Source organism: Balaenoptera borealis (genome assembly GCF_965194805.1).
Source record: "Balaenoptera borealis genome assembly, chromosome: 8".
Classification (NCBI taxonomy): Eukaryota; Metazoa; Chordata; class Mammalia; order Artiodactyla; family Balaenopteridae; genus Balaenoptera; species Balaenoptera borealis.
The window spans coordinates 27,675,570-27,698,294 of NC_138865.1; the positions used below are offsets into that span (position 1 = coordinate 27,675,570).

The 22,725-nt window shown below is 36.7% G+C and overlaps 1 protein-coding gene across 12 annotated transcripts in view; it reads left to right on the plus strand.

Annotated features, from left to right (window-relative positions):
- ZNF484 (zinc finger protein 484) overlaps window positions 1-22,725 on the plus strand; it is a 36,216-nt gene that overhangs the window by 9,997 nt on the left and 3,494 nt on the right. For 3 of the 12 annotated variants that reach the window (XM_082400915.1, XM_082400911.1, XM_082400916.1), the window contains exons 2-4: window positions 8,138-8,182; window positions 16,262-16,388; window positions 16,664-16,759. In XM_082400915.1, coding sequence (XP_082257041.1) covers window positions 8,138-8,182; window positions 16,262-16,388; window positions 16,664-16,759 — 268 coding nt within the window. Of the gene's footprint in view, window positions 1-3,841; window positions 3,988-8,137; window positions 8,183-10,340; window positions 10,443-16,261; window positions 16,389-16,445; window positions 16,513-16,663; window positions 16,760-22,725 lie in introns of all 12 variants that reach the window. The other 9 variants (XM_082400918.1, XM_082400922.1, XM_082400914.1 and 6 more) reach the window with 5 other exon arrangements.

The following is a 22,725-nucleotide window of genomic DNA, read 5'->3' on the forward strand; positions in this document are numbered from 1 at the left end:
CACATTCATTTCATTTGGATGATTTACCTTTGTCCAGGGCTTTATTTTATATTTCTATTTGCCTCATTGTTTAGGTTAACTACTTATAATAGATACATTTTGGTTTTCTCAAATCCAACCTATAACCTAGTCTTTGTTTGTCAATAGGATAATTTTACCTTTTCAGTTTAGTGTAATAATGATTTACCTGATTTTTATACCTTCTGTTTTAATGTTTACTATTTATTTTAACTCATTTTCTTTTCCTTTTTCATACTTTTATTGGGTTGATGAAATTTCTGTTCATTGTTTCCATTCTACACCCCAGATAACTCCTGTTTTTTTCCTGAGATAGTTAGAAATGTTTTGTCATAGGATAGTATTATTAATTTTCCATTTAATGGCTTCCTTATCACATTGTCATCATCTTTTTTTAATAATTATATATCTCTTGCAAAAATTATTGCTGAACAATGTTTCTATTTGCTGTTTCTCATCTGATTTATTTTACATTTGTTTGGAATACTTTTGTGGGTATTTTCCTCAGGTAATGATAAGAGATATTCTGCAAGTGTTTTATTTCTGAAAATGTCTTTGGCCCTAACAGAGAAGTGGTTCTTTAGATGCTGCTTCTGATGTCAGTTAGCTTTCATTACTGCAGATGGGGCATCTTGATCTTCTTAATTCTTTTTCTGTAAATAATCTGTTCTTTCACACATGATTTAGATTTAGATGTGTTTTAGATTTTAAAATTTACCTTTAAAATTCAAGAATATTCCTAGGTTTGTTCACTGATTGAGCTCCAACTGGTGTGCGTGTTTGCATGTAAATTTGTTGGAAAGGCTAATGGTGTAGGCCTAGTGAATGGTGTGGATAGTGGTAGGAGTCCTTGGGTGATTTCTCAGAGTCCATCGCAGGTGCAGGTATGTCTGGAATTGCAGTCTTGGGATCACTGATGGAGATGCTTTGTGGGTAGTGTGGACAAAGAACACTGCCTGCCATTTCAGTAAACAAAGGATGGTGTGGCTATCAAGCCATCAGCCACTGCAGCCACCCCCAACTGTGCATCCAGAGGGGAATCCAGAATGGGGAAAAGCAGGATATTGGCCCTAGATAGTTAGATGCATGTCAAAGGAATGATTTCAGTGAGCCCAGACTCTTGCATCTCCCATATATAGGAAAGGGCTCAATTCATTAACTGGAGATGTCTGGATTTTCTTTAATTGACAGTAATCTTTTGATGTTCCAATTAGATGGTTTTGGTTTTGTTTTGTTTTGCAAAAACTCATGTATATTCTGGCTCCTACCTTACCTCTTTGGAACAGTCCCTCAGAGCTATCTGAGGGGCTGTATCCTGGGCTTAAGCCCTCAGTAAGTCTGCCGAATAAATAATAATCCTCACCTTTTAGCCTGTGCATTTTTTTTTCAGTCGACAGTAGTGATAAAAGTGTGGAGACCAGTTATTGGTACATGTGGTATTGTGATATAATAAGAAATATATATTTTGGTTTTCATCCACAGTTCCCAGCATATAGCTCCTAATGCCTTTATAATTTCCTAAGTGATAAGGGCTATAGGGGCTTCTTTTGTTCCTGTGTCTTGAAATAGCACCAAAGGGATAGGGTGAAATTAGTGGGAGTTTTTTACTATAAAAAGTTCCTTTCAACCACACCTGAAGTGATGTTTGGAAAGCCCCTAGTGAATTGCTGGATGGGGGCTGGTTGCCAGGGGAACCAAGCAAATTATTAGAGTTTTAGAACTTGAAACCCACTCCCTGGCTGGAGGTTGAATCAGTCGCCAATGGCCAGTTATTTAATCAATCATTTGTACATAGTGAAGCCTCTATAAAAACCCAAAAGGGTGGGTTTTGGAGAGTTTCTGGATTGAACATGTGGAGATTCTGGGAGAGTGATGCACTGCTTCTGACGTATCTTGCCATAACCATCTCTTCTATTCTACCTGGCTGTTTCTGAGTTATATTCTTTTATAATAAATTGGTAATCTAATAAGTAAAATATTTTCTTGAGTTCTATGAGCTGCTCTAGCAAATTAATGGAGACTGAGGAGGAGGTCATGGGAACCTCTGATTATAACCGATTGGTCAGAGCACAAGTAACAACCTGAACTTGTGATTGGCATCTGAAGTTGGGGTGGGACAGTCTCATAGGACTAAGCCCTTAACCTGTGTGATCTAGTGCTAACTCTTAAGTAGATGGTGTCAGAACTGAGTTAAATTGTAGGACACCCAGCTGGTGTTGTAGAATTGCTTGGTTTGGGGACCCCTCCTCCCAACACACACAATACACACACACACACACACACACACTTGGTGGCCAGAAGTGTTGAGAATAGAGGAAAAACACACAAGAGGAGTTTTTCCTTTTCAGGGCATGATTGATGTAGAACCAGGACCATGAGGTAGAGATGTTGGAGGTTCTGTGATCAGGGACTATAGAACGAGTGATTGTGATCTCATGGAGACAGCAGTGAGTAGTGGCTTGAAGCGAGATCCTAGTTCCATGCCCAGGAATTGGACCTGGGTAGCCTGGATGAAAACCAAGAATCCTAGCCCCTAGACCAGCAAGGGCAAAGTTTCCCTGGCTCTTGCCCCGTTTGAAAGCAAGAATGTTTCAAGGAGGCAGAAACCGTAAAAACAGGTACAAAGTTTATTATTAGAGACACAGCACAACATATGGGAGAGACACAGAGAAACAGTTCGTGTAGTTAAGACAGAAGCAAGGCAGAGATACACACCCGGAGAGAAAGAGTATGGGCGTCCTCCCTAATGAGGAGGAGTGAAGTAAAGAGGTGGTTAAATCATTTACATAAGGCATTTCGTCTGGATCTTTTCTTATCTTTGACCAGTTATCTCACTTCTTTTTCCACACCTGACCTATCCTAGGTCCCACCGTCACATGCATGCACATCTTTTTGCCAAGGTGGATTCCAGTGCAGAAGCCTGTGGGAAGGTTGACATCACCTATTATGGGGTGGCACCCCCTCCCTTTTTTGACCCCTGAGGAGCCTTTCTATGCATGTGTAGTTGGGGAGGTCTCCTTGACCTCAAACATGAGAAATATGTGGTCTATTTATCGTTTATCTGGGCAGGACTCAGCTCCTATCTGCCCCTGCCATTACTGTTATCTTAAAGTGTCCACTGGAGGCAAAGTGCAGCTGTTTACCCTGTTCCTGTGTTATTTCTATCTGGAAGTGTAAACAGGAAGATGGCTGTAAATGTCTAACCTGGAGCCCATCTATTTCTTGCCTCAAGAAATATAAACAGAGGCTAGTTGTAAACGTCTAGCCTGGAACCCATCTATCTTCTGCCTCAATTGCGGCCTGTGGAAAGCAGGACAAGGGAACCAGTGATTCTGATGTGTGAGTAATGGCTACTGGGGTGAGGTCAGTGTGCAGCAGTTGACAACTGTAGTAAGCAGATTGAGGAGTGGGAGTGAGGAACTGAGTGTCACGGTTGGTGATGACTTGAGGGGCTGGTGAAGTCAGATAATGTTTGATACAGTAATTGCATTCTATGTGGATTACTGATTTTGTAATAATAGCAGTAATTAATATTTAACAAGCACTTATGTGCCACACATGGACTGAGTGCTTTTCAAATATTATAAAATTGGTTTGTTTATCTTATAAGGATGAGGAACTGAGACTGAAGTAAGTTCTTCAGATTGTCACAGCTAGAAGGTGGAAGACCTGGGATTCAAATGTACATTGATTTGGCTCCACACCTCATATATTTCCCCTGTGCCACCCTGTTCCACGCTGTTTGATGCACTCTTGGGAGGACAGCTGAGAGGCTGTCACTGAGTGGCACTCTCTCTGTCAGAATCCCTTTGTGTTTCCACAGAGCCCTGAGGTCAGACCACTTAGTTGAGCCTTCAGGATCATTTTTTCAGACTCCAGCCCAACTTGGCCTGATAATCACTGGCAGTCTTTGGACCCTCACTCAACTTAGGGTTCCTGGGAAGATTGGAGTTTTAAGAAAACACAGAGGTGAGGCTCATTGTGAACATGCCAGCCAAAAAGAGCTTGTCTCATAGATTCCATATCCAGTTCAAATCCTGGCTTGGCAGAAATGTGACAGTTCCTGCGAGTGGGGAGGGGGAAGCCCAGAAGTACGAATCTTCTCAGAGGTGGACTTGCTGAAACAAAGCATGATCCTTTGCAATGTGAACAATGCATGGCTCATGTCATGTACTCCAAGGCTGTTCCCTGTAGTGGGAGAGGATTTAATTTTTTAAGTTTTTATTATAGAAAATTTCAAACATACAGGAAAGTAGAGAAAATGTTGTAATGAACCTACAAATGCCCTCATCACCCAGTCTCAATAATTATCAACTATTTGCCAGTGTTGTTTCACCTATCTCTTCTCACTTGCTTTGTTTTAGTTATAATATCTTAAAACAAATCTTGGATACCATGTCATTTCACCCACAAATACTTTAGCATGCAAATCCAACGGATGTGGACTTTCCCCCCCCCACATAACCCCCAGGCCATTACTCACCTAACAAAAGTTACATTAACTCCCTAATGTCATCTGATATTCAATCTGTAGTCAGAGTTCTCTGATTATTGTGGACAAAGAAAGTTGTCACCTGCCATATCAGTAAACAAAGGATGTTGTGGTCAACAATCCATCAGCCACTGTACTCGCCCCCAACTGTGCACCCTGAGGGGATTCAGGATGGAAAAAACCAGGATACTGGCCCTAGATATTTAAGGTGCATATCAAAGCCATGATTTAATGAGCCCAGACTCTCAAATCTTCCCATACATAGAGAACTGCTAAATTCATTAACTTGAGATGTCTGGATTTTCTTTTTCTTTTCTTTTTTTAAAATTTTTATTGGATATAGTTGATTTACAATGTTGTGTTAGTTTCAGGTGTACAGCAAAGTGAATCAGTTATACATATACATATATCCACTTTTTTTTAGATTCTTTTCCCATATAGGCCATTAGAGTGGATTTTCTTTAACAGTAATCTTTTCATGTTCCAACTACCTATTTTTTTTTTGTAAAAACTCCTATATATCCTGGCTCCTCCCTTACCTTTTCGGAACAGTCCCTCAGAGCTATCTGAGAGGCTGCATCCTGGGCTTTAGTTCTCAGCAAGTCCGCCGAATAAAACATAATTCTCACCTTTTAGGTTGTGCATTTTTTTCAGCTGATGTTATCTAAAAAATGACTTTTTAAAACTTTTTTCCTATGAAAATTAAAAAAATACAAATGTAGAGAAAGTAGTATAAAGAAGCTTCATTTAGGGGACTTCCCTGGTGGTCCAGTGGTAGAGAATCCGCCTTCTGATGCAGGGGATGTGGGTTCGATCCCTGGTCAGGGAACTAGGATCCCACATGCCACGGGGCAACTAAGCCCGTGCACCACAGCTACTGAGCTTGTGCGCCTCAACTAGAGAGCCCATGTGCCGCAAACTACAAAGCCCATGTGCTCTGGAGCCCACGTGCCATAACTAGAGAAGAGAAAAACCCCACGCCACAACTAGAGAGAAGCCCTCACGCCGCAATTACCCATCAGTTTTCACAATTATCAACTCATGCCCAGTCATTTGTCATCTATCCCTTCCTCCAACATTTCTTCTCTTCTGCTGGATTATTTTGAAGCAAATCTCAAAGATTTTGTCATTTTATCCATAAATATTTCAATATGTAAAATTCCTTTAATAAAAATAGCCATGGTGCTATTATCACACCTTAAAAAATTACAATACAATTTGAAGTATCATTTTATGTGGATTGGATTGGTAAGATTTAGAGGCTTGATCAAATTCAGATTCCTTTTTTTGTTTTTGTTTTTTGGGGAGCAAGACTACTTCCCAGGTGATATACTTGATCAGGAGGCACATAATGTCTGATTATCTGTTTTGTGATGTGAGCAGCCATTGATGATTGTTTCTTAGATCCATATTTCATTATGTGTGCAAAATGGACGTTTCTATTTCTACCATTCCTTTACTTTGTCGACTTAAAAAAATGCATAATGTGAGAGTTGAGAGTTGTCTTGTTTGGGGCAAAATGAGGACTATAGCCCAGGAGACTGTTTTATATAGCTCTGAGAAACTGCTCCGAGAGGTAGGAGAGAGGGTCAGTATTATATATGATTCAGGTGAAGGGGGTGGTACGTACAGTCAAGCACACATTTTAGCAAAGTCTTGCTGCTAGTCCTGTGAAGGTTGCTGCTAGTCACAAGGAGCAGATGTCTCTGTTAATGATTTTAATGCCTTTCTAGATATGAGAAGATGCAAGAATTTGGGCTCATAAAATATTCTCCTGAAAATATCTTACTATCTGCAGGGCTGTTCTGCCAGTTTTTGCCAGAGCATCAAGTGCCTCATTCCTGATCTCCACCCTGAACTCCTTTCAGGATGTGTTGAAGGTCAGCAACTGCAGTGGCTAGTGGCTTAACCCTTGTAGAAGCAGATGGCAAGTGCCAATTTTTAGTTGGCAACTTGTAGCTGGAATAATTATATAAGCAGAAAAAGAAATTCATTCATGAAGTGTTTGGTTATGCTTGACTGACTCTTTTGCTTTTTGACAAGTTTCAAAAACAATGGTTTGATTCCCTAATACTTTCCAAAGGTGCTAGAAATGTTCTCTCTCTTGATCTGGATGGCAGATGTGAAAAATAGGGGAAAATGCTGTATATTTAATATTCATGTACTTTACATAAGTTATACCACACAAAAAAATTAGCAAAGAAGTAACCAAAATGTTGTTTATATTAGAAAGTGTACGTTAGAAGCAAAAATTTTAAAAGTCCATCATAAAAAGATACTGAGGAGGATAGGTCTAGGGTAAAAGGGACACAGTCCCCAGTGTATGAGTCTTGATTGGAACATGCTTTCAACAAAACAACAAGAAAAGGTTTTTTTGAGTAACTGGGAATTTTGAATATGAGCTGAATATTAAAGTGTTATAGAATTGCTAATAATTTTCTCAGGCATGATAATAATCTTTTAGGAGATTGATGTTATGAATTTAGGCATGAAGTGTCATGACATCTGCAACTTTCAAACAGTTCAGCCAAAAAAAAAATGTATATACACTAGTATACTCATATATATGTATGCATTTACATGTAACTATATGTGTATATAGAAAGATTAAACAAGTATGGCAAAATACTAATTGTTGAAACTAGATGGAAGGTATATGTGTATTTCTTGTACTAATAATTCAACTCTTTATGTTAGAAAACTCAATAAAAAAATTGGAAAACAGTGGCTTCAGTCAGTAAGTGACTTAGGTCTTAAGGTTTGTTATTAACTAGAACCAAATCCACTTACTATATTGTAGTTAAGACAAAGTTTCCATTGACAGTTCCCTTTTAAGAATGGGAAGAGGGAATTCCCTGGTGGTTCAGTGGTTAGGACTCAGCACTTTCACTGCTGGGTCCAGGTTCAATTCCTGTTCTGGGAGCTAAGATCCCGCAAGCCGCGGGGTGTGGCCCCCCCCCCCCCCCAAAAGAACTGTAAGCAAAGAACAATGAAAAAGCTAGCAGTCTCCCTTTTTTGGTCTTACTTGTGGATGTTCTCACTACTTGTGATGGGCTGGTCACAGAAGCTCAAAGCTAAATCATTAAAAAGTTACTTTGCTTTTTACTAACAAATAAGAAAAATATAAACATTCAAATTACTTATAATTTTACCATCACCCAAATATTATATCTGTTAACATATATTTCCTTCCAGATAATTTTCTCTATGTGCATTAATGCATTCATGTATGTGTGTATGTGTGTATGTACACACATATTGTTCAATGAAAATGGACTCATACTGTTTGGTACATATTTTTATTTTTACTTAACATTTTAACATATTTTTCTACAGTAGTTTAATTTTACATGACATTATGTCTATGGATGCCCTATAAAGTATTTAAAGCTGTCCACAATTATTGTTATCAAGATGTTTCTAAACTTTTTTTTTCTTTTTTGGTATTAGCTGTGGTAAAACTACTGGATTTAAATCTTTGTGCAACACAGGATGATTTTTTTATGATGTAGTTGTAGAAATAAGTTTTTGGGTCAGTTGCATGGACACTAAATGATGTATATGTCCATGTGTGCCATTGACACACTTCCTTCTCTCATCTGTCCCTCTGTCAATCTGTTTTTTCAGATCTCTGCCCCTTTCCCAGAAGAACCAGAAATGACCAAGTCCCTGGTGAGTTCTTATTTGTTCATGTATTTATTTGTTGCTTTCTTTATTTTTTAGTGGATTTTAGGAGGCATCTATTAACCCATACAGTAAATGTGTAAGTATAAATAAATGAAAACTAAGATCAGAGAAAGTAAAGAAGAGATTATCAACTCCAAGTCAAGCTTGGATTGTAGGTATATGTGAGTTGTGTGGCTTCACACAGTTATGAACTTTGAACTGTAAAATTGCCTCTGATCTTCCTGAAAGACATAGCAATGATGGAAGTGAAATACATGGTTTATATTGTTGAAAAGTAATTTATTTCATCTATAGTAACTATTTCCTGGTTCTTGATGTTTGAGAAAATTTTTGATAGATCTTCAGATGAATGGAGATAGGACAGTGTCTTTAACAACCCTGTTAGAAGTGTACTAACAGGTTTTCTATAGTGACTTACAAAGCAGTGCTTCTCACACTTGCACATGACTCCAGATTCTGATTTAATAGGACTGGGATTCCCACAGGATGTTAGTGCTGCTTGTGCAAGGACCACCTTGTGAAGCAAAGTTTTGAGTGAATGGATGTTGAATTTTGTCAGTTGCTTTTTCTGCATCAGTTGACATGGTCAGGTGATTTTCCTTTTTAGCTAATTGCTGCGGTAGATTACATTGATTGATTTTCACATATTGAGCCTGCCTTGCAACCTCTGAATAATTTCCACTTGGTCATGACATACACTTCTTTTTATATATTTGTATTTGCTAATATATTTTTTAAGGATTTTGTATCATGTTTAGGAGGGATATTGTTCTATTTTTTTCTTTCATTACTGCTATGCATGGATGAAAGTCCCAAAACTCCACTTGGTTTTTTTCTTTTTCCATACCACTCCCTTGGAGTGTGATGGGGCCCCTCTGTTCAGCCAGGCAAGAGTGGGAATCTAAGCTGCCCACTGGGTCTTTGCTGATGGGCATGGGATCAGGCCCAGAGTTTTCTGTTTATTTGTTATGTTTGGCTGGAGCATGTTTTGCCTAAAGGTTTTCTGTCTTTCTAGATTGCCCCTTTCCTGGTCTTTTAGCTAGAGAGAGCAGACTTTTCTTTGAGTTTTTTTGTTGTGCCCTTGTTGGTGTTTCTGGGTTGTAGGCTTTTCTAGTACTTGGTCAGGGCTGTATGAGTCAATAGACTTCAGGAAACTCATGCTGTATAGTTCCTTGGTTCCTGAGGTCCCTAGACAGTTTGCTTTTTTTTCTTTAAGCTTTCAGTCTTCTTATGTTTGCTTTATGGATAATGTCTATGGTTACTAGATGTACTTAGTGGGTGAATAGGGACAAGTGCATCTACCCTGTTTTTCCAGGGGTCGAAGTCAGTTCACTGAATTTTTTTTAAAAGGAGGAGTTATTTATATATTAAGCATGGTCTTTCTTTTTTTCAATTTTTTTACCTCTTTGTTCTTTGCATTTTAACTTTTAAAAGTAAATATTTAATTTTGAGTATCATTAAGGTTATAGATATGTTTACTCAATCAAATAGTTTTTTGAAGCTTCATTTAAAAAAATAACAAAACACCTGTTAGCTGCTCTCTTATCCCTCAAATTGCAGCTTCATAAAGGTGATCACATCACTCTGAACTCAACTGAACTAATTTTTTTAGTATTTATGTTCCTATGTCTAAATAACATGTTTATATTGGTACCTTTTGGTTTTCAGCTTTAGGCAGTTTCTACTGACTTAGCACAATGGAAAATAGGGATTTAACTCTCTTTCAGACACTTAAGGCTTCAACACTTATATGCACATTTCTTCTTCCCCTCCTTCTAATATAGGTATATCATAATTTTGGGTAAATCAATAGGCTGTATTTATTATTATGATTATTTTAATTATATTCACAGCTGAACCATTTATTTTACCTTTTATGCACTATTTTTTGTTTTACCTGGAATTTATTATTGTTTGGTTGAATCATTTGTTTCATTTTCCATATTTGGATCACTAATTCAACTTCACATTCTTCCCAGGTATATAAATATCTTCTCAATATGTTAAAATATATTAGATAATAACAGTAATCACAAACATTAATATAGTGCTTACTATATGCTAGGCACTATAAACACTCTCTATTAACTGATTTAATCATAACCCCTTTGAGGTATCTATAATCATTATCCTCATTTTACAGAGAAGGAAACAGATCCACAGAGAAGTAACTTGCCCTGGGTCACACTGCTAGTAAGTGGTGAAGCCAGAAGTAAAACCCAAGCAATTTGGCTCCAGAATATAGGTATTTATTTCAGCTGTTGAAAGAAGCTTCCTTTAGAGTCTTTGACCTGCTTGAAGTTGCTCTCTGTTTGATACTCATCCACTGACTTGGGGGTCTCCCTTTGGCATGATACTAGGAATTCCTTTCATGTCTCTCAAGTATTGGAGCTCTTGCTTTCTGGCTCTTTCCTGATTTATGCTTTCATTTTTAGAGAATATTTTCCAGTAGCTCTCTAGAAAGTATTGTGTGGAAAGTAAATTTTTTGAGACCTTGCATGTCCGGAAATATTTTTATTTTACCCTCAGTAATTTCATAGCTAATTCTAGATTGTAAGTCATTTTTACTCAGAAATTTTAAGCCATTCTTTTTACTTTTACTCTCCCATCTTTTCTTACTGGATGTAGTAGGCAGAATAATAACCCCCAAAGGTATCCACATCCTAATTCCTGAAACCCGTGAATATGTTACTTCACATGACAATAGGGACTTTGCAGATGTGATTAAGTTAAGGATTTTGAGATGGGGTGATTGTTCTGGGTTATCTGGGAGGGTCCAGTGTAATCACAGTGTCCTTATAAGTGAAAGAGGGAGGCAGAAGGGTCAGAGTCAAGGAGAGATTTGAAGATGCTACTCTGCTGGCTTTGAAGATAGAGGAAGGGACCACGAACTTCTTAGAAGTCAGATAAGACAAGGAAATGGATTCTCCCTTATAGCCTCCAGAAGGAGTACATCCAACACATTGATTTTAGCCCAGTAAGACCTATTTTCAACTTCTGACCTCCAGAACTGTAAGATAATAAATTTGTGTTTTAAGTTTGTGGCAATTTGTTGCAGCAGCAATAGGAAACCATTACAGATTTTGGTACCTGGAAGTGGAATGATGCTGTAACAAATACCCAAAAATGTCCAATGGCTTTGGAATTTGGTAATGGATAGAAACTGTAAAAATTTTGAAGAGTATAATAGCAAGAGCCTAGAATTCCTCGAACAGACTGATAATAGAAATACGAATGTTAACTCTGCTAGAGGACTCAGAATGAAGTGAGGAGCACACTAGGAAAAAAGTTATATTGTTTTAGAGAATATTTCAATTATTATAAACAGACTATTGATAGAAATATGGGTGTTAATGGTGCTGCTGCTGAAGACTCAGAAGGAAATGAGGAACATGTTACTGGAAACTAGAGGAAAAGGACATCTCTCTTATACAGTGGCAGAAAGCTTAGCTGAATTTTGTCCTGTAGTTATGTGAAAAGCAGATTTGTCAATGATGAACTTGTATTTTTCTCTGAGGAGATTTTCAAGCAAAAGGTTGAAGATGTAGCCTGGTTTCTTCTTCCTGCTTATAGTAAAATATGAATGTTAAGAGATAGATTGAAGGAAGAACTGTTGAGCAAAAAGGAACTATACTTGATGTTTTGGGAAATTTTGGGGCTATCAAGATTCCAAAAGATGCTAAAATTAGTTTCACTGTAGGAAAGTATGCTCTTGAGAGAAAGTCAAGGGTGTGGATAGATGCTTATATATTTTTCTAGGTTTTTAGAAAAAAACCTAGGTATTTAGGCATTTAGCAGGATGAATAGGGTGGAATGCATTTAACTTTTTTTTTTTTTTGAACTGGAAGTCTCAATCTTTGCTGTTAATTTGATTGTTTAGTTTATTTACATTTAATGCAATTACTGATATACTTGAATTTATATCCAGTTTTCTTTCTTTCTCTCTTTCTTTTTAAATTAATTAATTAATTATTTTGGCTGCGTTGCGTCTTCGTTTCTGTGCATGGGCTCTCTCTAGTTCTGGCGAGCGGGGACTACTCTTCGTTTTGGTGCCCGGGTTTCTCATTGTGGTGGCTTCTCTTTGTTGTGGAGCATGGGCTCTAGGCACACAGGCTTCAGTAGTTGTGGCACGCAGGCTCAGTAGTTGTAGTTCGAGGGCTTAGTTGCTCCGCGGTTTGTGGGATCTTCCCGGACCAGGGCTTGAACCCATGTCCCCTGCATTGGCAGGCAGATTCTTAATCACTGCACCACCAGGGAAGTTCTATATCCACTTTTATTAGTTTTATATTTGAAATGTCTGTTTAATATTATTTTTACATTCCTTTCTTGACTTTCTTTTAGATTAGTCAGAATTTTAATTTTTATTTTGTTAATTTGCTTGTTATACATTCTTTTATTTGCTTCCCTAGATATTACAATATCCATTTTTAACTCATTATTACCTTGCCCCCTTCTCAGTAGATACTAAAACACCTTAATTCCATTTGCTGCATTTAAATTCTACACATATTTTAAACTTCACAAGGTATTACTGTTACTGTTTTTGCATAGTCAGTATTTACAGTATTGTAAAGTGGGATTTGAGAAAGTTCTTGAATCTTTGAGTTGCTGTCATTCACCATTACTTTTTCAAATTTTTGCTTCTGCCTCATATTCTCCCTCTTTATCTTCTCAGACTACAATATGTTATTCCTTTTCACTGTGTTGTACATGTGATACGTCACATGCACTTGTGTTTATTTTATTTTAAAAAAAACTCTGTGGTCTGGTTTGGATATTTTCTGTTTGCTTGTCTTCTATTTCAGTAATTCTGTTCTCTGCTATTAAACCTCTCTCAGTTCTTAATTTTAGACACTGAATTTTTCAGTTTTCATTTGATATCTTTATTATAAGTCCCATTTTCTCTAATGAAATTCTCCATCTTTTCTTCTAACTCCAAAGCGCTGTAGGACTGTTTCTTTTGAATTTTTTTCCTCTGGTTTTGGATATTTAGCCCTGTTTTTTGATAGGCATAGGATTTCTTTTATTGTATCAAAACATGTATAAAGCATTGTAGAAGATCTAGATTATGATATCTTTCTCAATAGTGGATTCGTCTTTCCCTGAGCAGATAGAGTAGAAGATGAACATCTTTATCCAGTCAGTCACAATGTTATGCTGAATCAAGGCTGAGTTGAAGCCCTAATAATAGTCTACCTTTGGTTCACTCTGGCCATCTAGGATTTTCAGCTGAGAGCCCGGTTTGTCCTCTGTGGACCCTCCTCCTGATAGATGCCAACTCTGTCTTCTTACCAGACTACTAAAATTTTGCTTTGCTTTTCAGAGGCTATTCTGCTTAAGTGTTTAGTCTTCTGCCCATACAGCCCTAGAATTTGGCAGATGTCCTGAGGGGAAAATTGGCCATGTGTTTGAGTTCTGGTTTCTCTGTCACCCAGCTGTAACCTTCTACTTGTTCAAAGCTGGATTTTCACCTTTTGCCACACCCAGAATTGGTAAATATGCCCAGTGTAAAAGTGGCTGCATACATCAACTTAAATCTTCAATGTTCTCTTGAGAGTCTTAGTACCTAACAAGCTTCCAGTACTTCCAAACAGATGATTTCAGTATTTCATCTGGCATTTATAATTATTCTTGGAAGAAACACTGGACTGCCACAAACTATTGTATGCCATCTGGAAATGACAGTGCCTCAAAAGGGTCTCCTTCACATACCATATGTATTGCCCATTTAAAGTGTGCATTCAATGGGTTTTAGTATGTTCATGGAGTTGTGCACCCTTTTTCATAGTTTTAGAACATTTTCTTTCCCTCCCTACTCCGACTCATACCTTTTAGCTGTCACCACCCCCCACCCCCCAATTCCTTCCATTCCCCCTAGCTCTGGGCAACCAGTAGTCTTCTTTCTGTCTCAATAGGTTTGCCTGTTTTGGACATCTCATATTAATAGAATCATATAATATGTGGTCTTTTGTGACTGGCTTCTTTCATTTAGCATAGTATTTTCAAGATTCATCCATATTGTAGCATAAATCAGTAGTTAATTTCTTGTTATGGCTGAATAATCTCTTGTATGGATATACCACATTTTAAAATTCATCATTAGTTGACAGACATCGCATTGGTTCTATTTTTGACTATTAAGAATAATGCTACTATGAACATTCCTGTACAAGTTTCATGTGGATAAGTGTTTTTATTTCTATTGGGTATGTACCTAGAAGTGGAACCATTGGGTCATATTATTCCTTTTGAGGAAGTATCAGACTGTTTTACAAAGTGACTGCACCATTTTACATTCCCACCTTTACTGTAGGAGGGTTCCAGTTTCTCCACTTCCTCACTAACACTTGTTATTATGTGTCTTTTTTTTTTATTATAGCCATCCTAATGGGTACATTTTTCTGATGACTAATGACTAATGATTTAAGTAGTTTTTTAAATGTCAGAATGCAAATTTTAATGTCATTTATTATTTTGCTACAAAATAATAATAAAAATACAAATAGGTACAAACAGAGCATTTTTAAAATTATAATCATCTTAGTGAATTTGAAGGGGTATCTCTTTGATTTGAATTTCAATATCCCTTATGACTAAAGATATTGAGACCCTCTCATGTGCTTTTTTGGCCATTTGTATATCTTCTTTGGAGATATGTATATTCAGATTCTTGATCCATTTTTAATTGGATCATTTATCTTTTTATTGAGTTGTAAGAGTTTTTTATCTATTCTATACACAAGTCCCTTATCAGATATATAATTGCAAACATTTTCTCCCAGTCTTTGGGTTGTCTTTTCACTCTCTTTTTTTAAAGTACACCTTTTATATGTTTGTTTGTTTTGGCTGCACCGCAGGGCATGTGAGATCTTAGTTCCCCAACCAGAGATCGAACCCATGTCCCCTGCAGTGGAAGCGCAGAGACCTAACCACTGGACCACCAGAGAATTCCCCCTGTGTTTTCACTCTCTTGATGGTATCCTTTTAAACACAAAGTTTTTAATTTTGATAAAGTCCAATTTACCTAATTTTTTCTTTGGTTGCTTGTACTTTTGATTTTATATCTAAGCATCGACATATATATGCTACCAAATATAAAATACTTATCTAATGGGAAGCAGCAGCATAGTACAGGGAGATCATATGGGTGCTTTGTGATGACCTAGAGGGGTGGGATAGGGAACGTGGGAGGGAGGCTCAAGAGGGAGGGGATATAGGGATATATGTATACATATAGCTGATTCACTTTGTTGTACAACAGAAACTAACACAGTATTGTGAAGCAATTAGTCTCCAATAAAGATCTATTAAAAAAAAAAAAGAAATTATTGCCAAATCCAATGTCACAAAGATATACCCTTTTTAGCTAAAACTTAAGAACATTTAGGTGTTTTGATCCATTTTAAGTTTATTTTTTTAATATGGCATGAGGTAGGAGTCCAACCACATTTTTTTGCATGTGGATGTCCACTTGTCCTAGCACCATTTGTTGAAAAGACTGTTTTTCCCCTTTTAAATTGTTTTGACTCCTGTGTTGAATTATCAGTTTACCATAAATATGAGGGTTTATTTCTGGATTCTTGGTTACATTCCATTGAATTCTATCGTCTATACTTATGCCAATACCACACAGTTAATTGGAAAAAAAGCCTATTTTATTTATCTTTTTTAAAGAAAGAATTGACTTAGTAGATTGATGAGTGCAAAGTGAAAAGCAGAAGATATATTCTAAGTGAAGTGTTAATGAAATATGGCATACATAGAAAAGAATGCACAAATCATGTATGCAGCTTGTTGAGTTTTCACAGCTTATTCTTTTGTAACCAGCACACAGATAAAAACAAAACAAAATAAAACACCATAATATTATCAGAACCAGAGAAAGAATGGCATGATACTTTTAATATTTATTTTTTTCTTGAAATAATAATGTAAAATTTAGGTATTTAGTGGGAATCTTATATGTTGTATCATGTTAAAAATTATTAAAAACAAGTTTCTAAATATCTTGTTCCTGTCCTGCAATCCTGATCCTTTACATTGAATAAGCATGTGTTTTTCCAGGGATCAGTGTCTTTCAAGGATGTAACTGTAGACTTCAGCAGGGAGGAGTGGCAACAGTTGGACCTTGCTCAGAAAAGTCTATACAGGGATGTAATGCTGGAAAACTATTTCAACTTGATCTCAGTTGGTAAGCACAGCTCTGCTGGGTAAGGCTGTACCTAATTGAGTGTATTTTCTTTCTCAGTGGAATTTCTGAAATCTGTGAGGTTTCTGAGGTACGTGGGACTTCTAAAGACCGCAGGACATCTGAAGTGTGTAATAGTTTTGTCCTTATTTTTTGTCCTATGTTCTTAACAATATTATGAATATACTTCTGTTCCCCATGAACTTTTCTGGAAAGTAAATGGAATATTTCATTGTATGACCTCTGAAATCAAGTATTCTATCATTTCCTGTTATTAGGGTGTCAAGTTCCCAAACCAGAAGTCATTTTCAACTTGGAGTGGGGAGAAGAGCCATGTATGTTGGATGGTGAAATCTCAAGCCAGAGCTATCTAGGTGAGTAGGGAACAAAAAGCATAAGAGATAGTACGACCGAACTGCAGTTGTACTGGCAGAGGCTGACAACTTTGAAGTGCTACTAATATGATGTTTCTCAACATTCTGAACTTTTGGAACTGCATGGATAGAGTTGATATTTTCCCCTTGGACATCTAAATGCCATCCCCACTTCAGGCCCCTTCCAATATCAGTGTCTTCGTTGCTTGACTTTTTTTTTTTTTTTTTAACACAGTTCCCTGTGCTATTCAGTAAGTCCTTGCTGGTTGTCTATTTAATTAAATTTAATTAATTAATTAATTAATTAAAAATCATCTTTATTGGAGTATAATTGCTTTACAGTGGTGTGTTAGTTTCTGCTTTATAACAAAGTGAATCAGCTATACATATACATATATCCCCATATCTCCTCTCTCTTGCGTCTCCCTTCCACCCTCTCTATCCCACCCCTCTAGGTGGTCACAAAGCACTGAGCTGATCTCCCTGTGCTATGCAGCTGCTTCCCACTAGCTATCTGTTTTACATTTGGTAGTGTATATATGTCCATGCCACTCTCTTCATCCCACTTTGCTTGACTTTTTAGGAGGGATGTGCTACAATTACTGGTACATTGGATTTAGGATACTGCTTTTTTGCTTTTTCTCCCTTTTTATAGCATTTTTTATTCTTTTTACCTCCATCAAGGTTTTAAATCCTTTTCTTACATATTCAGGGGCTCATAGAGTTGTTTTTTTAAAAAATTACTGTGGGTCACACTCATGCTGATTTCTTTTCATTTTTTTTCTTTTCCCTTAGTGCTTCAGAATTGTCATCTAGAGATGGCCTTATTATATCTTCTCCCATGCCTCTCCTCCAACTGTTGACTTTGAGGGTACCATTACCTACATTTGGGGACAGTTTTTTGCTGTATGTGACATTAGTAATTATGCTTCCTGACATTTTCTTCCTACCTGGCTAGTGTAACACAACACTCACTAGGTCTTTCTGATTAATTTATTAATTTTGATATTTTACAAAAAGTTTCTGTACCTTGTGTGCAGGAAATTGAGTAAATTACAGTCCTCAGTTTGTAGTCAATATATTCATCACTCTGTTTAAGCTTCCCTTCTTATTTTATTTCTTTCATAACTTTTTTCTTTTTTTTTTTTTTGCCACACCCTGCAGCATGCAGGATCTTAGTTCTCTGACCAGGGATCGAACTGTGCCCCTCTGCAGTGGAAGCTCAGAGTCCTAACCACTGGACGGCCAGGGAATTCCCTATTTTACAATTTAAAAAATTATTTTATTTTATTTCTTTATTTATCCCTTTTAATCCTCACTCCCTACTTGTTTTTATTCTTCCCAGAGGCAACTGCTCTATTATATTTGATATGTTTGCAATCTATCCTTGAATTTGTGGGGTATTTATAAAATTTAAATTGTTGGTCCTTTTAATTTATAGAAATGGTACTGTGCTGTATGTCCTACTCAGTTTCTTATTTTTTTCTCTCAGAACTAAATTGGTTCATGTTAAATTTGCTCTTCTAGTTCATTTCTTCTAATTGACGCATACATTCCATAGTGTGTATATATGCCACATTTACTTGTCCAGTTTTCTAGCTACTACAACTAGTACTGTAATAAATTTCTTCATGAACTATTCTTATAGGAAATGAGAATTTCTTGAGGAAGAGTAGTGGGATTGTTTTATTACTGAGTATACTAATACTTTATTTCACTAAGTATAAACATGTTGTTTTCTAGATTGGATGTATTAGTCTGCAATCCCCTGAACATACAAGAGCATCAGTTTCTCCACATCCCTGCCCATATTTTTAATAATTTCACATAAGGTGGCTAATCTGATGGATTTTAATTTCTAACTATTGTTTTAATTTGTGTTTCTCTAATAACAAAATATTTTGAACATCTTATCATGTACCTTGTAGTAGATTCTGACTTCATTTTTGGTATTTGACTGCTGACACCTTCTAAACTTCACCACTGTCTCTTCACCTTCTGCCCCACATCTGGGCAAACTGACAAGAAAGCCCAGGTGGTCTCTCCCTTGGTACTAGTGGGAAGTTGCACTCTATCAGTCAGCTTAGCCCCACATCCCAACCACCATATAAAACCCAAGCCAGTTTCCTTTTCTTGCTCTCTTAAGTCACTTTTGGACCTGCTTAGGAGCTCTCCCTTTAAAAGCCTCATTGTGTGAGTAATGAACCTTTTCACACCTTATTGGTATGTGTGTCAAATCATTACTCTTGACATTTGAACCAAATTTGGGGTGGGAGTCCATTCCTCCTCCGCAGGTGACTTCACAGTTGGTGTAGTAAGCAGGATCTTTAGACGATGACCACCACCAAGGGGTCTTTATTCTCTTGTTCTGTGGCTTTACTGTTCTCTGGTGAGTACACACTTTGAGCTGTGCTACTTTATGCTACATTTGCTGAGTCCCACAAGTCTCTGTCATATTTTTTTTTTCTCTGTGGGTGGGTGAGGATATATTTATTCTCTCAGAGTATACTTAATAAGTGGAAATAAGAATCAGAGTAAATAATCACATTTATATGTATATTTTGTAGGCTGATTAGCAATAAGTGAAATTGAAATAAAAATGACAAACATAAAAACAGCAAAAAACAAATAAAAATTAAAACGATGATGGCAGGTACATTGAGAAACAGGTACAATGCTGAAAGCTCTGTAAGTTTAGCCAAATCTTTCTGGAAAGAACTCTGGAAACATATAATAAGTGATATTAAACTGAACATGCTTCCTGCCCTGGAAATTCTACTTTGGGGACATACTCCAAGAATGTTAGCAAAAGAAAAGTCAAGAAGTTGACACAAAGATGTTTATGGCTACACTATGTATGAGGATAAACTAAACAACCCAAATGGTCCAAACAGAGGAAAAACTACCATAGCTATAAAAAAAATTATAAGTATAGGAAGTACTAATATACAGAAATGTCCTGTGAAATGTTATGTGAAAGAAGCAAAAACAAATAATCTATCAACACAGAGTTTAAATACATATAATGTACACACAGACCTTAGCAGTGTTCATAAGATTTTAAACAATATAAAATTATAATGCTCTGTCATATTTTTAACCAATTGAAGTTGGAAGTTATTGGCATTATGGGACATATGTAAAGGACAACGCCTTCCTTAAAGTGACCTAGACCTATCTATGTGTCTCAGATTGAATCATGTGTCTCAATTCTGGCATAAGCCATGACTGACTCCAGAATCGTGAACAAGTCTTAACCTGTCACTGTTGGTTGTGTGTCTCAAGGAGGCATTGGCCCCCATTGTATACAGCTTTCAGGGGAACAACTGATACCTTACACATATAAGGGCCCATCAGGTGGCTGCTTGTGTGGAGGAAGAGCAGTAACAATGCAGCGTGCTGACAGCAGATGGCACACCTTTCAAAATTTTGTCATATTTTATTGTGCTTTTTGCTTTTCCCTGTGACTCATCTTCTCAAACAATTCTTTATGCTCTTTCTACGAATTTTTCTCTTTTAGAAAATATCAGTTAGATGCCCTCCTCCTTTTACTTTCCAGTGACATAACCAAAACCATGTCTGTATTTACTTATGCCCGGATTATTCTAACCCTATTTGGATGTGCTGTTTCCTTTTTTTTTAAACTTTTTTTCTTAGATGCTGATTAAAATATTCTGCTTATCTTGTCATAGCTATATGGTGCAAAATATTATCTAACATATGACAAATTCCTCTCTCAATGGGTTTATAAACTAAAGGAAAAACATGCCTCATGTTTGCAATTCACATTTATCTTTGTTTAGTTTCCATAATCATGTTTACTTTGTTTTAACATTTTCTTTAATGATCCCCCTGCATCTGACCCTTTATTTTCTGACCTATCTGCCTATTCAGATAATCCACATACTTATGCTTTGCTCTCAGGTTTCACTTACTCCTTGAATTGGACCTAACTATTACAGCATACATTGCTTTTTCCCTTTTCTAATTCTCCAACCCCCAGAAATTCAGAGAAAACGACATTAATTTGTGTGATAACTGAGTCTTTTACCTCATTTTAAAAATGTTTCCTTAGAGAATAGTTAGTGAAATTAACTTCCTTAATTTATGTGATAGGCAGAGGAGGTTATTTTGTGCTGTTTCAGAGGGATTTGAAAATTTTTCTGCTAGGAGTAATTCAAAGGGCCAATAATTGTAATTAGAAAGGGAAGATAACTGCAAGAAATGTTTAAAATTTCAGGCTTTGAGCATTAAGCATTTGTTATTGTACAAATCTATGCCGATTAAATATGACTATGAAAGGCTCAGAAATATCTGTGTTTGTTTTTAAGTTAAAAGAAAAGAGAGCCCTCCTAGAGTTGTGCTGAGATTTGAGATTCATTTTCAGAGCATAGAACCCTAAATGATCCATGAAGAAAATGAATTTTGAATAGGAACAGAGGATCAGAAAAAGGAAGCTTAATGGGGAAAAGGAACAGAATATATGTTTGGATTCAGTAATAAAATAGACTTTAGTGACTGGTGGAAAGATAGCTTGCATACATTCATTTTATTGGCCTGAATTATGACTCTGTATTTTATTGAATGAGTAATTCAATGTGTGACAGAGGAATCATGGATAAACTTTTTACCACAGGAGCAAATTTTTTACATTGAACATTGTTGGTAATAATGTAAATGTTGTCAGGCGTAGCAATGGGTTTATAAGCTAAAGAAAGTGAAAGGTTGCAAAAGATGAAAATCCGTTTTTTAGAAATCAGTATTAGAGGTCCTCAGGATTAATGAAAGCCATTAATGTGCGTGAGCAAAAATGTAATATAAAAATTAAAGAATGTGTTTGGGGACATTACAAGGCCCTAGAGATAGAATGAAATGGATATGAGGTTAGACTGTGTCTATATTCAAGAATAATCTGATTTTTACTTAAATATTTACTGAGAATCTACTATGTCTTACACACTATTCCAGAATTTGGAATATTAGTGATTCTATTCTGGGCAAGAATGGTATATTGGAGTAAAACTAAGCCCCTGTCACCGAGAGACCCCCAAGAAACAGTGACTTAGAGAATATAAACATTGACCCATCACATGACAGTTCCAAAGTGAGTGGTCCAGGTCTGCCAGGCCACTCTGCTTCCAATGACTATTTAGGGACAGACTTTCTAGAAAGTCATTGCACCATCATCTCCTAGAGCAGGGGTCAGCAAACATCTTCTGTAAAGGCTCAGAAGTAAATATTTCAGGCTTTGTGAGGCATGTGATTGCTGTCAAAATTACTCAATTTTGTTTTGAAGCCCCAAAGCATCTATAGACAGTACATCAATGAATGGATGTGGCTGTGTTCCAATAAGAACTTTATGGACATGGAAATTTGAATTTCATATAATTTTCATGTACCATGAAGTATTACTCTTCTTTTGTTTTTCAACCATTCAAAACTGTAAAACCCTTTCTTAGCTTTTGGGTAGAGGCCTGGATTTAGCCTGAGGGCTGTAGTTTTCTGATCTCTGCCTTACGCATTGCCAGCTGCAAGTCTGGAATATAGCCAGTGGGAAGAGAAGAGGGTTTTGGGAGACACACCCACTTCCTTAAGACCTTGGCCTGATTACAACAAATATAATTTTTACTCCCATTTGATTGGTGATAACTGAATTACTTGGCTTTACCTAATGACAAATGAGGCTTTACAGACCTATTGTTTTGAGGTAGACACATGCTTGGCTACAAGCTTAATACTGTTGAAGGAAGGGGACAGATTTTGATGGACAACTTTCAGTCTCTGCTTCAGAGTTGGCCCTTTTTGCTGTTGTATTCTTTCTATTAGATGCATGTATGTGCACCCCAAACAGGACATAAAGAATTGAATCATATACATACATTTATTGTTTGTAATGGTAAAGCTAATTCAGGATGACTGAGGCTACAATAGTTTTCTAAACATAAATAAGTTGGTATTTAAGGCAG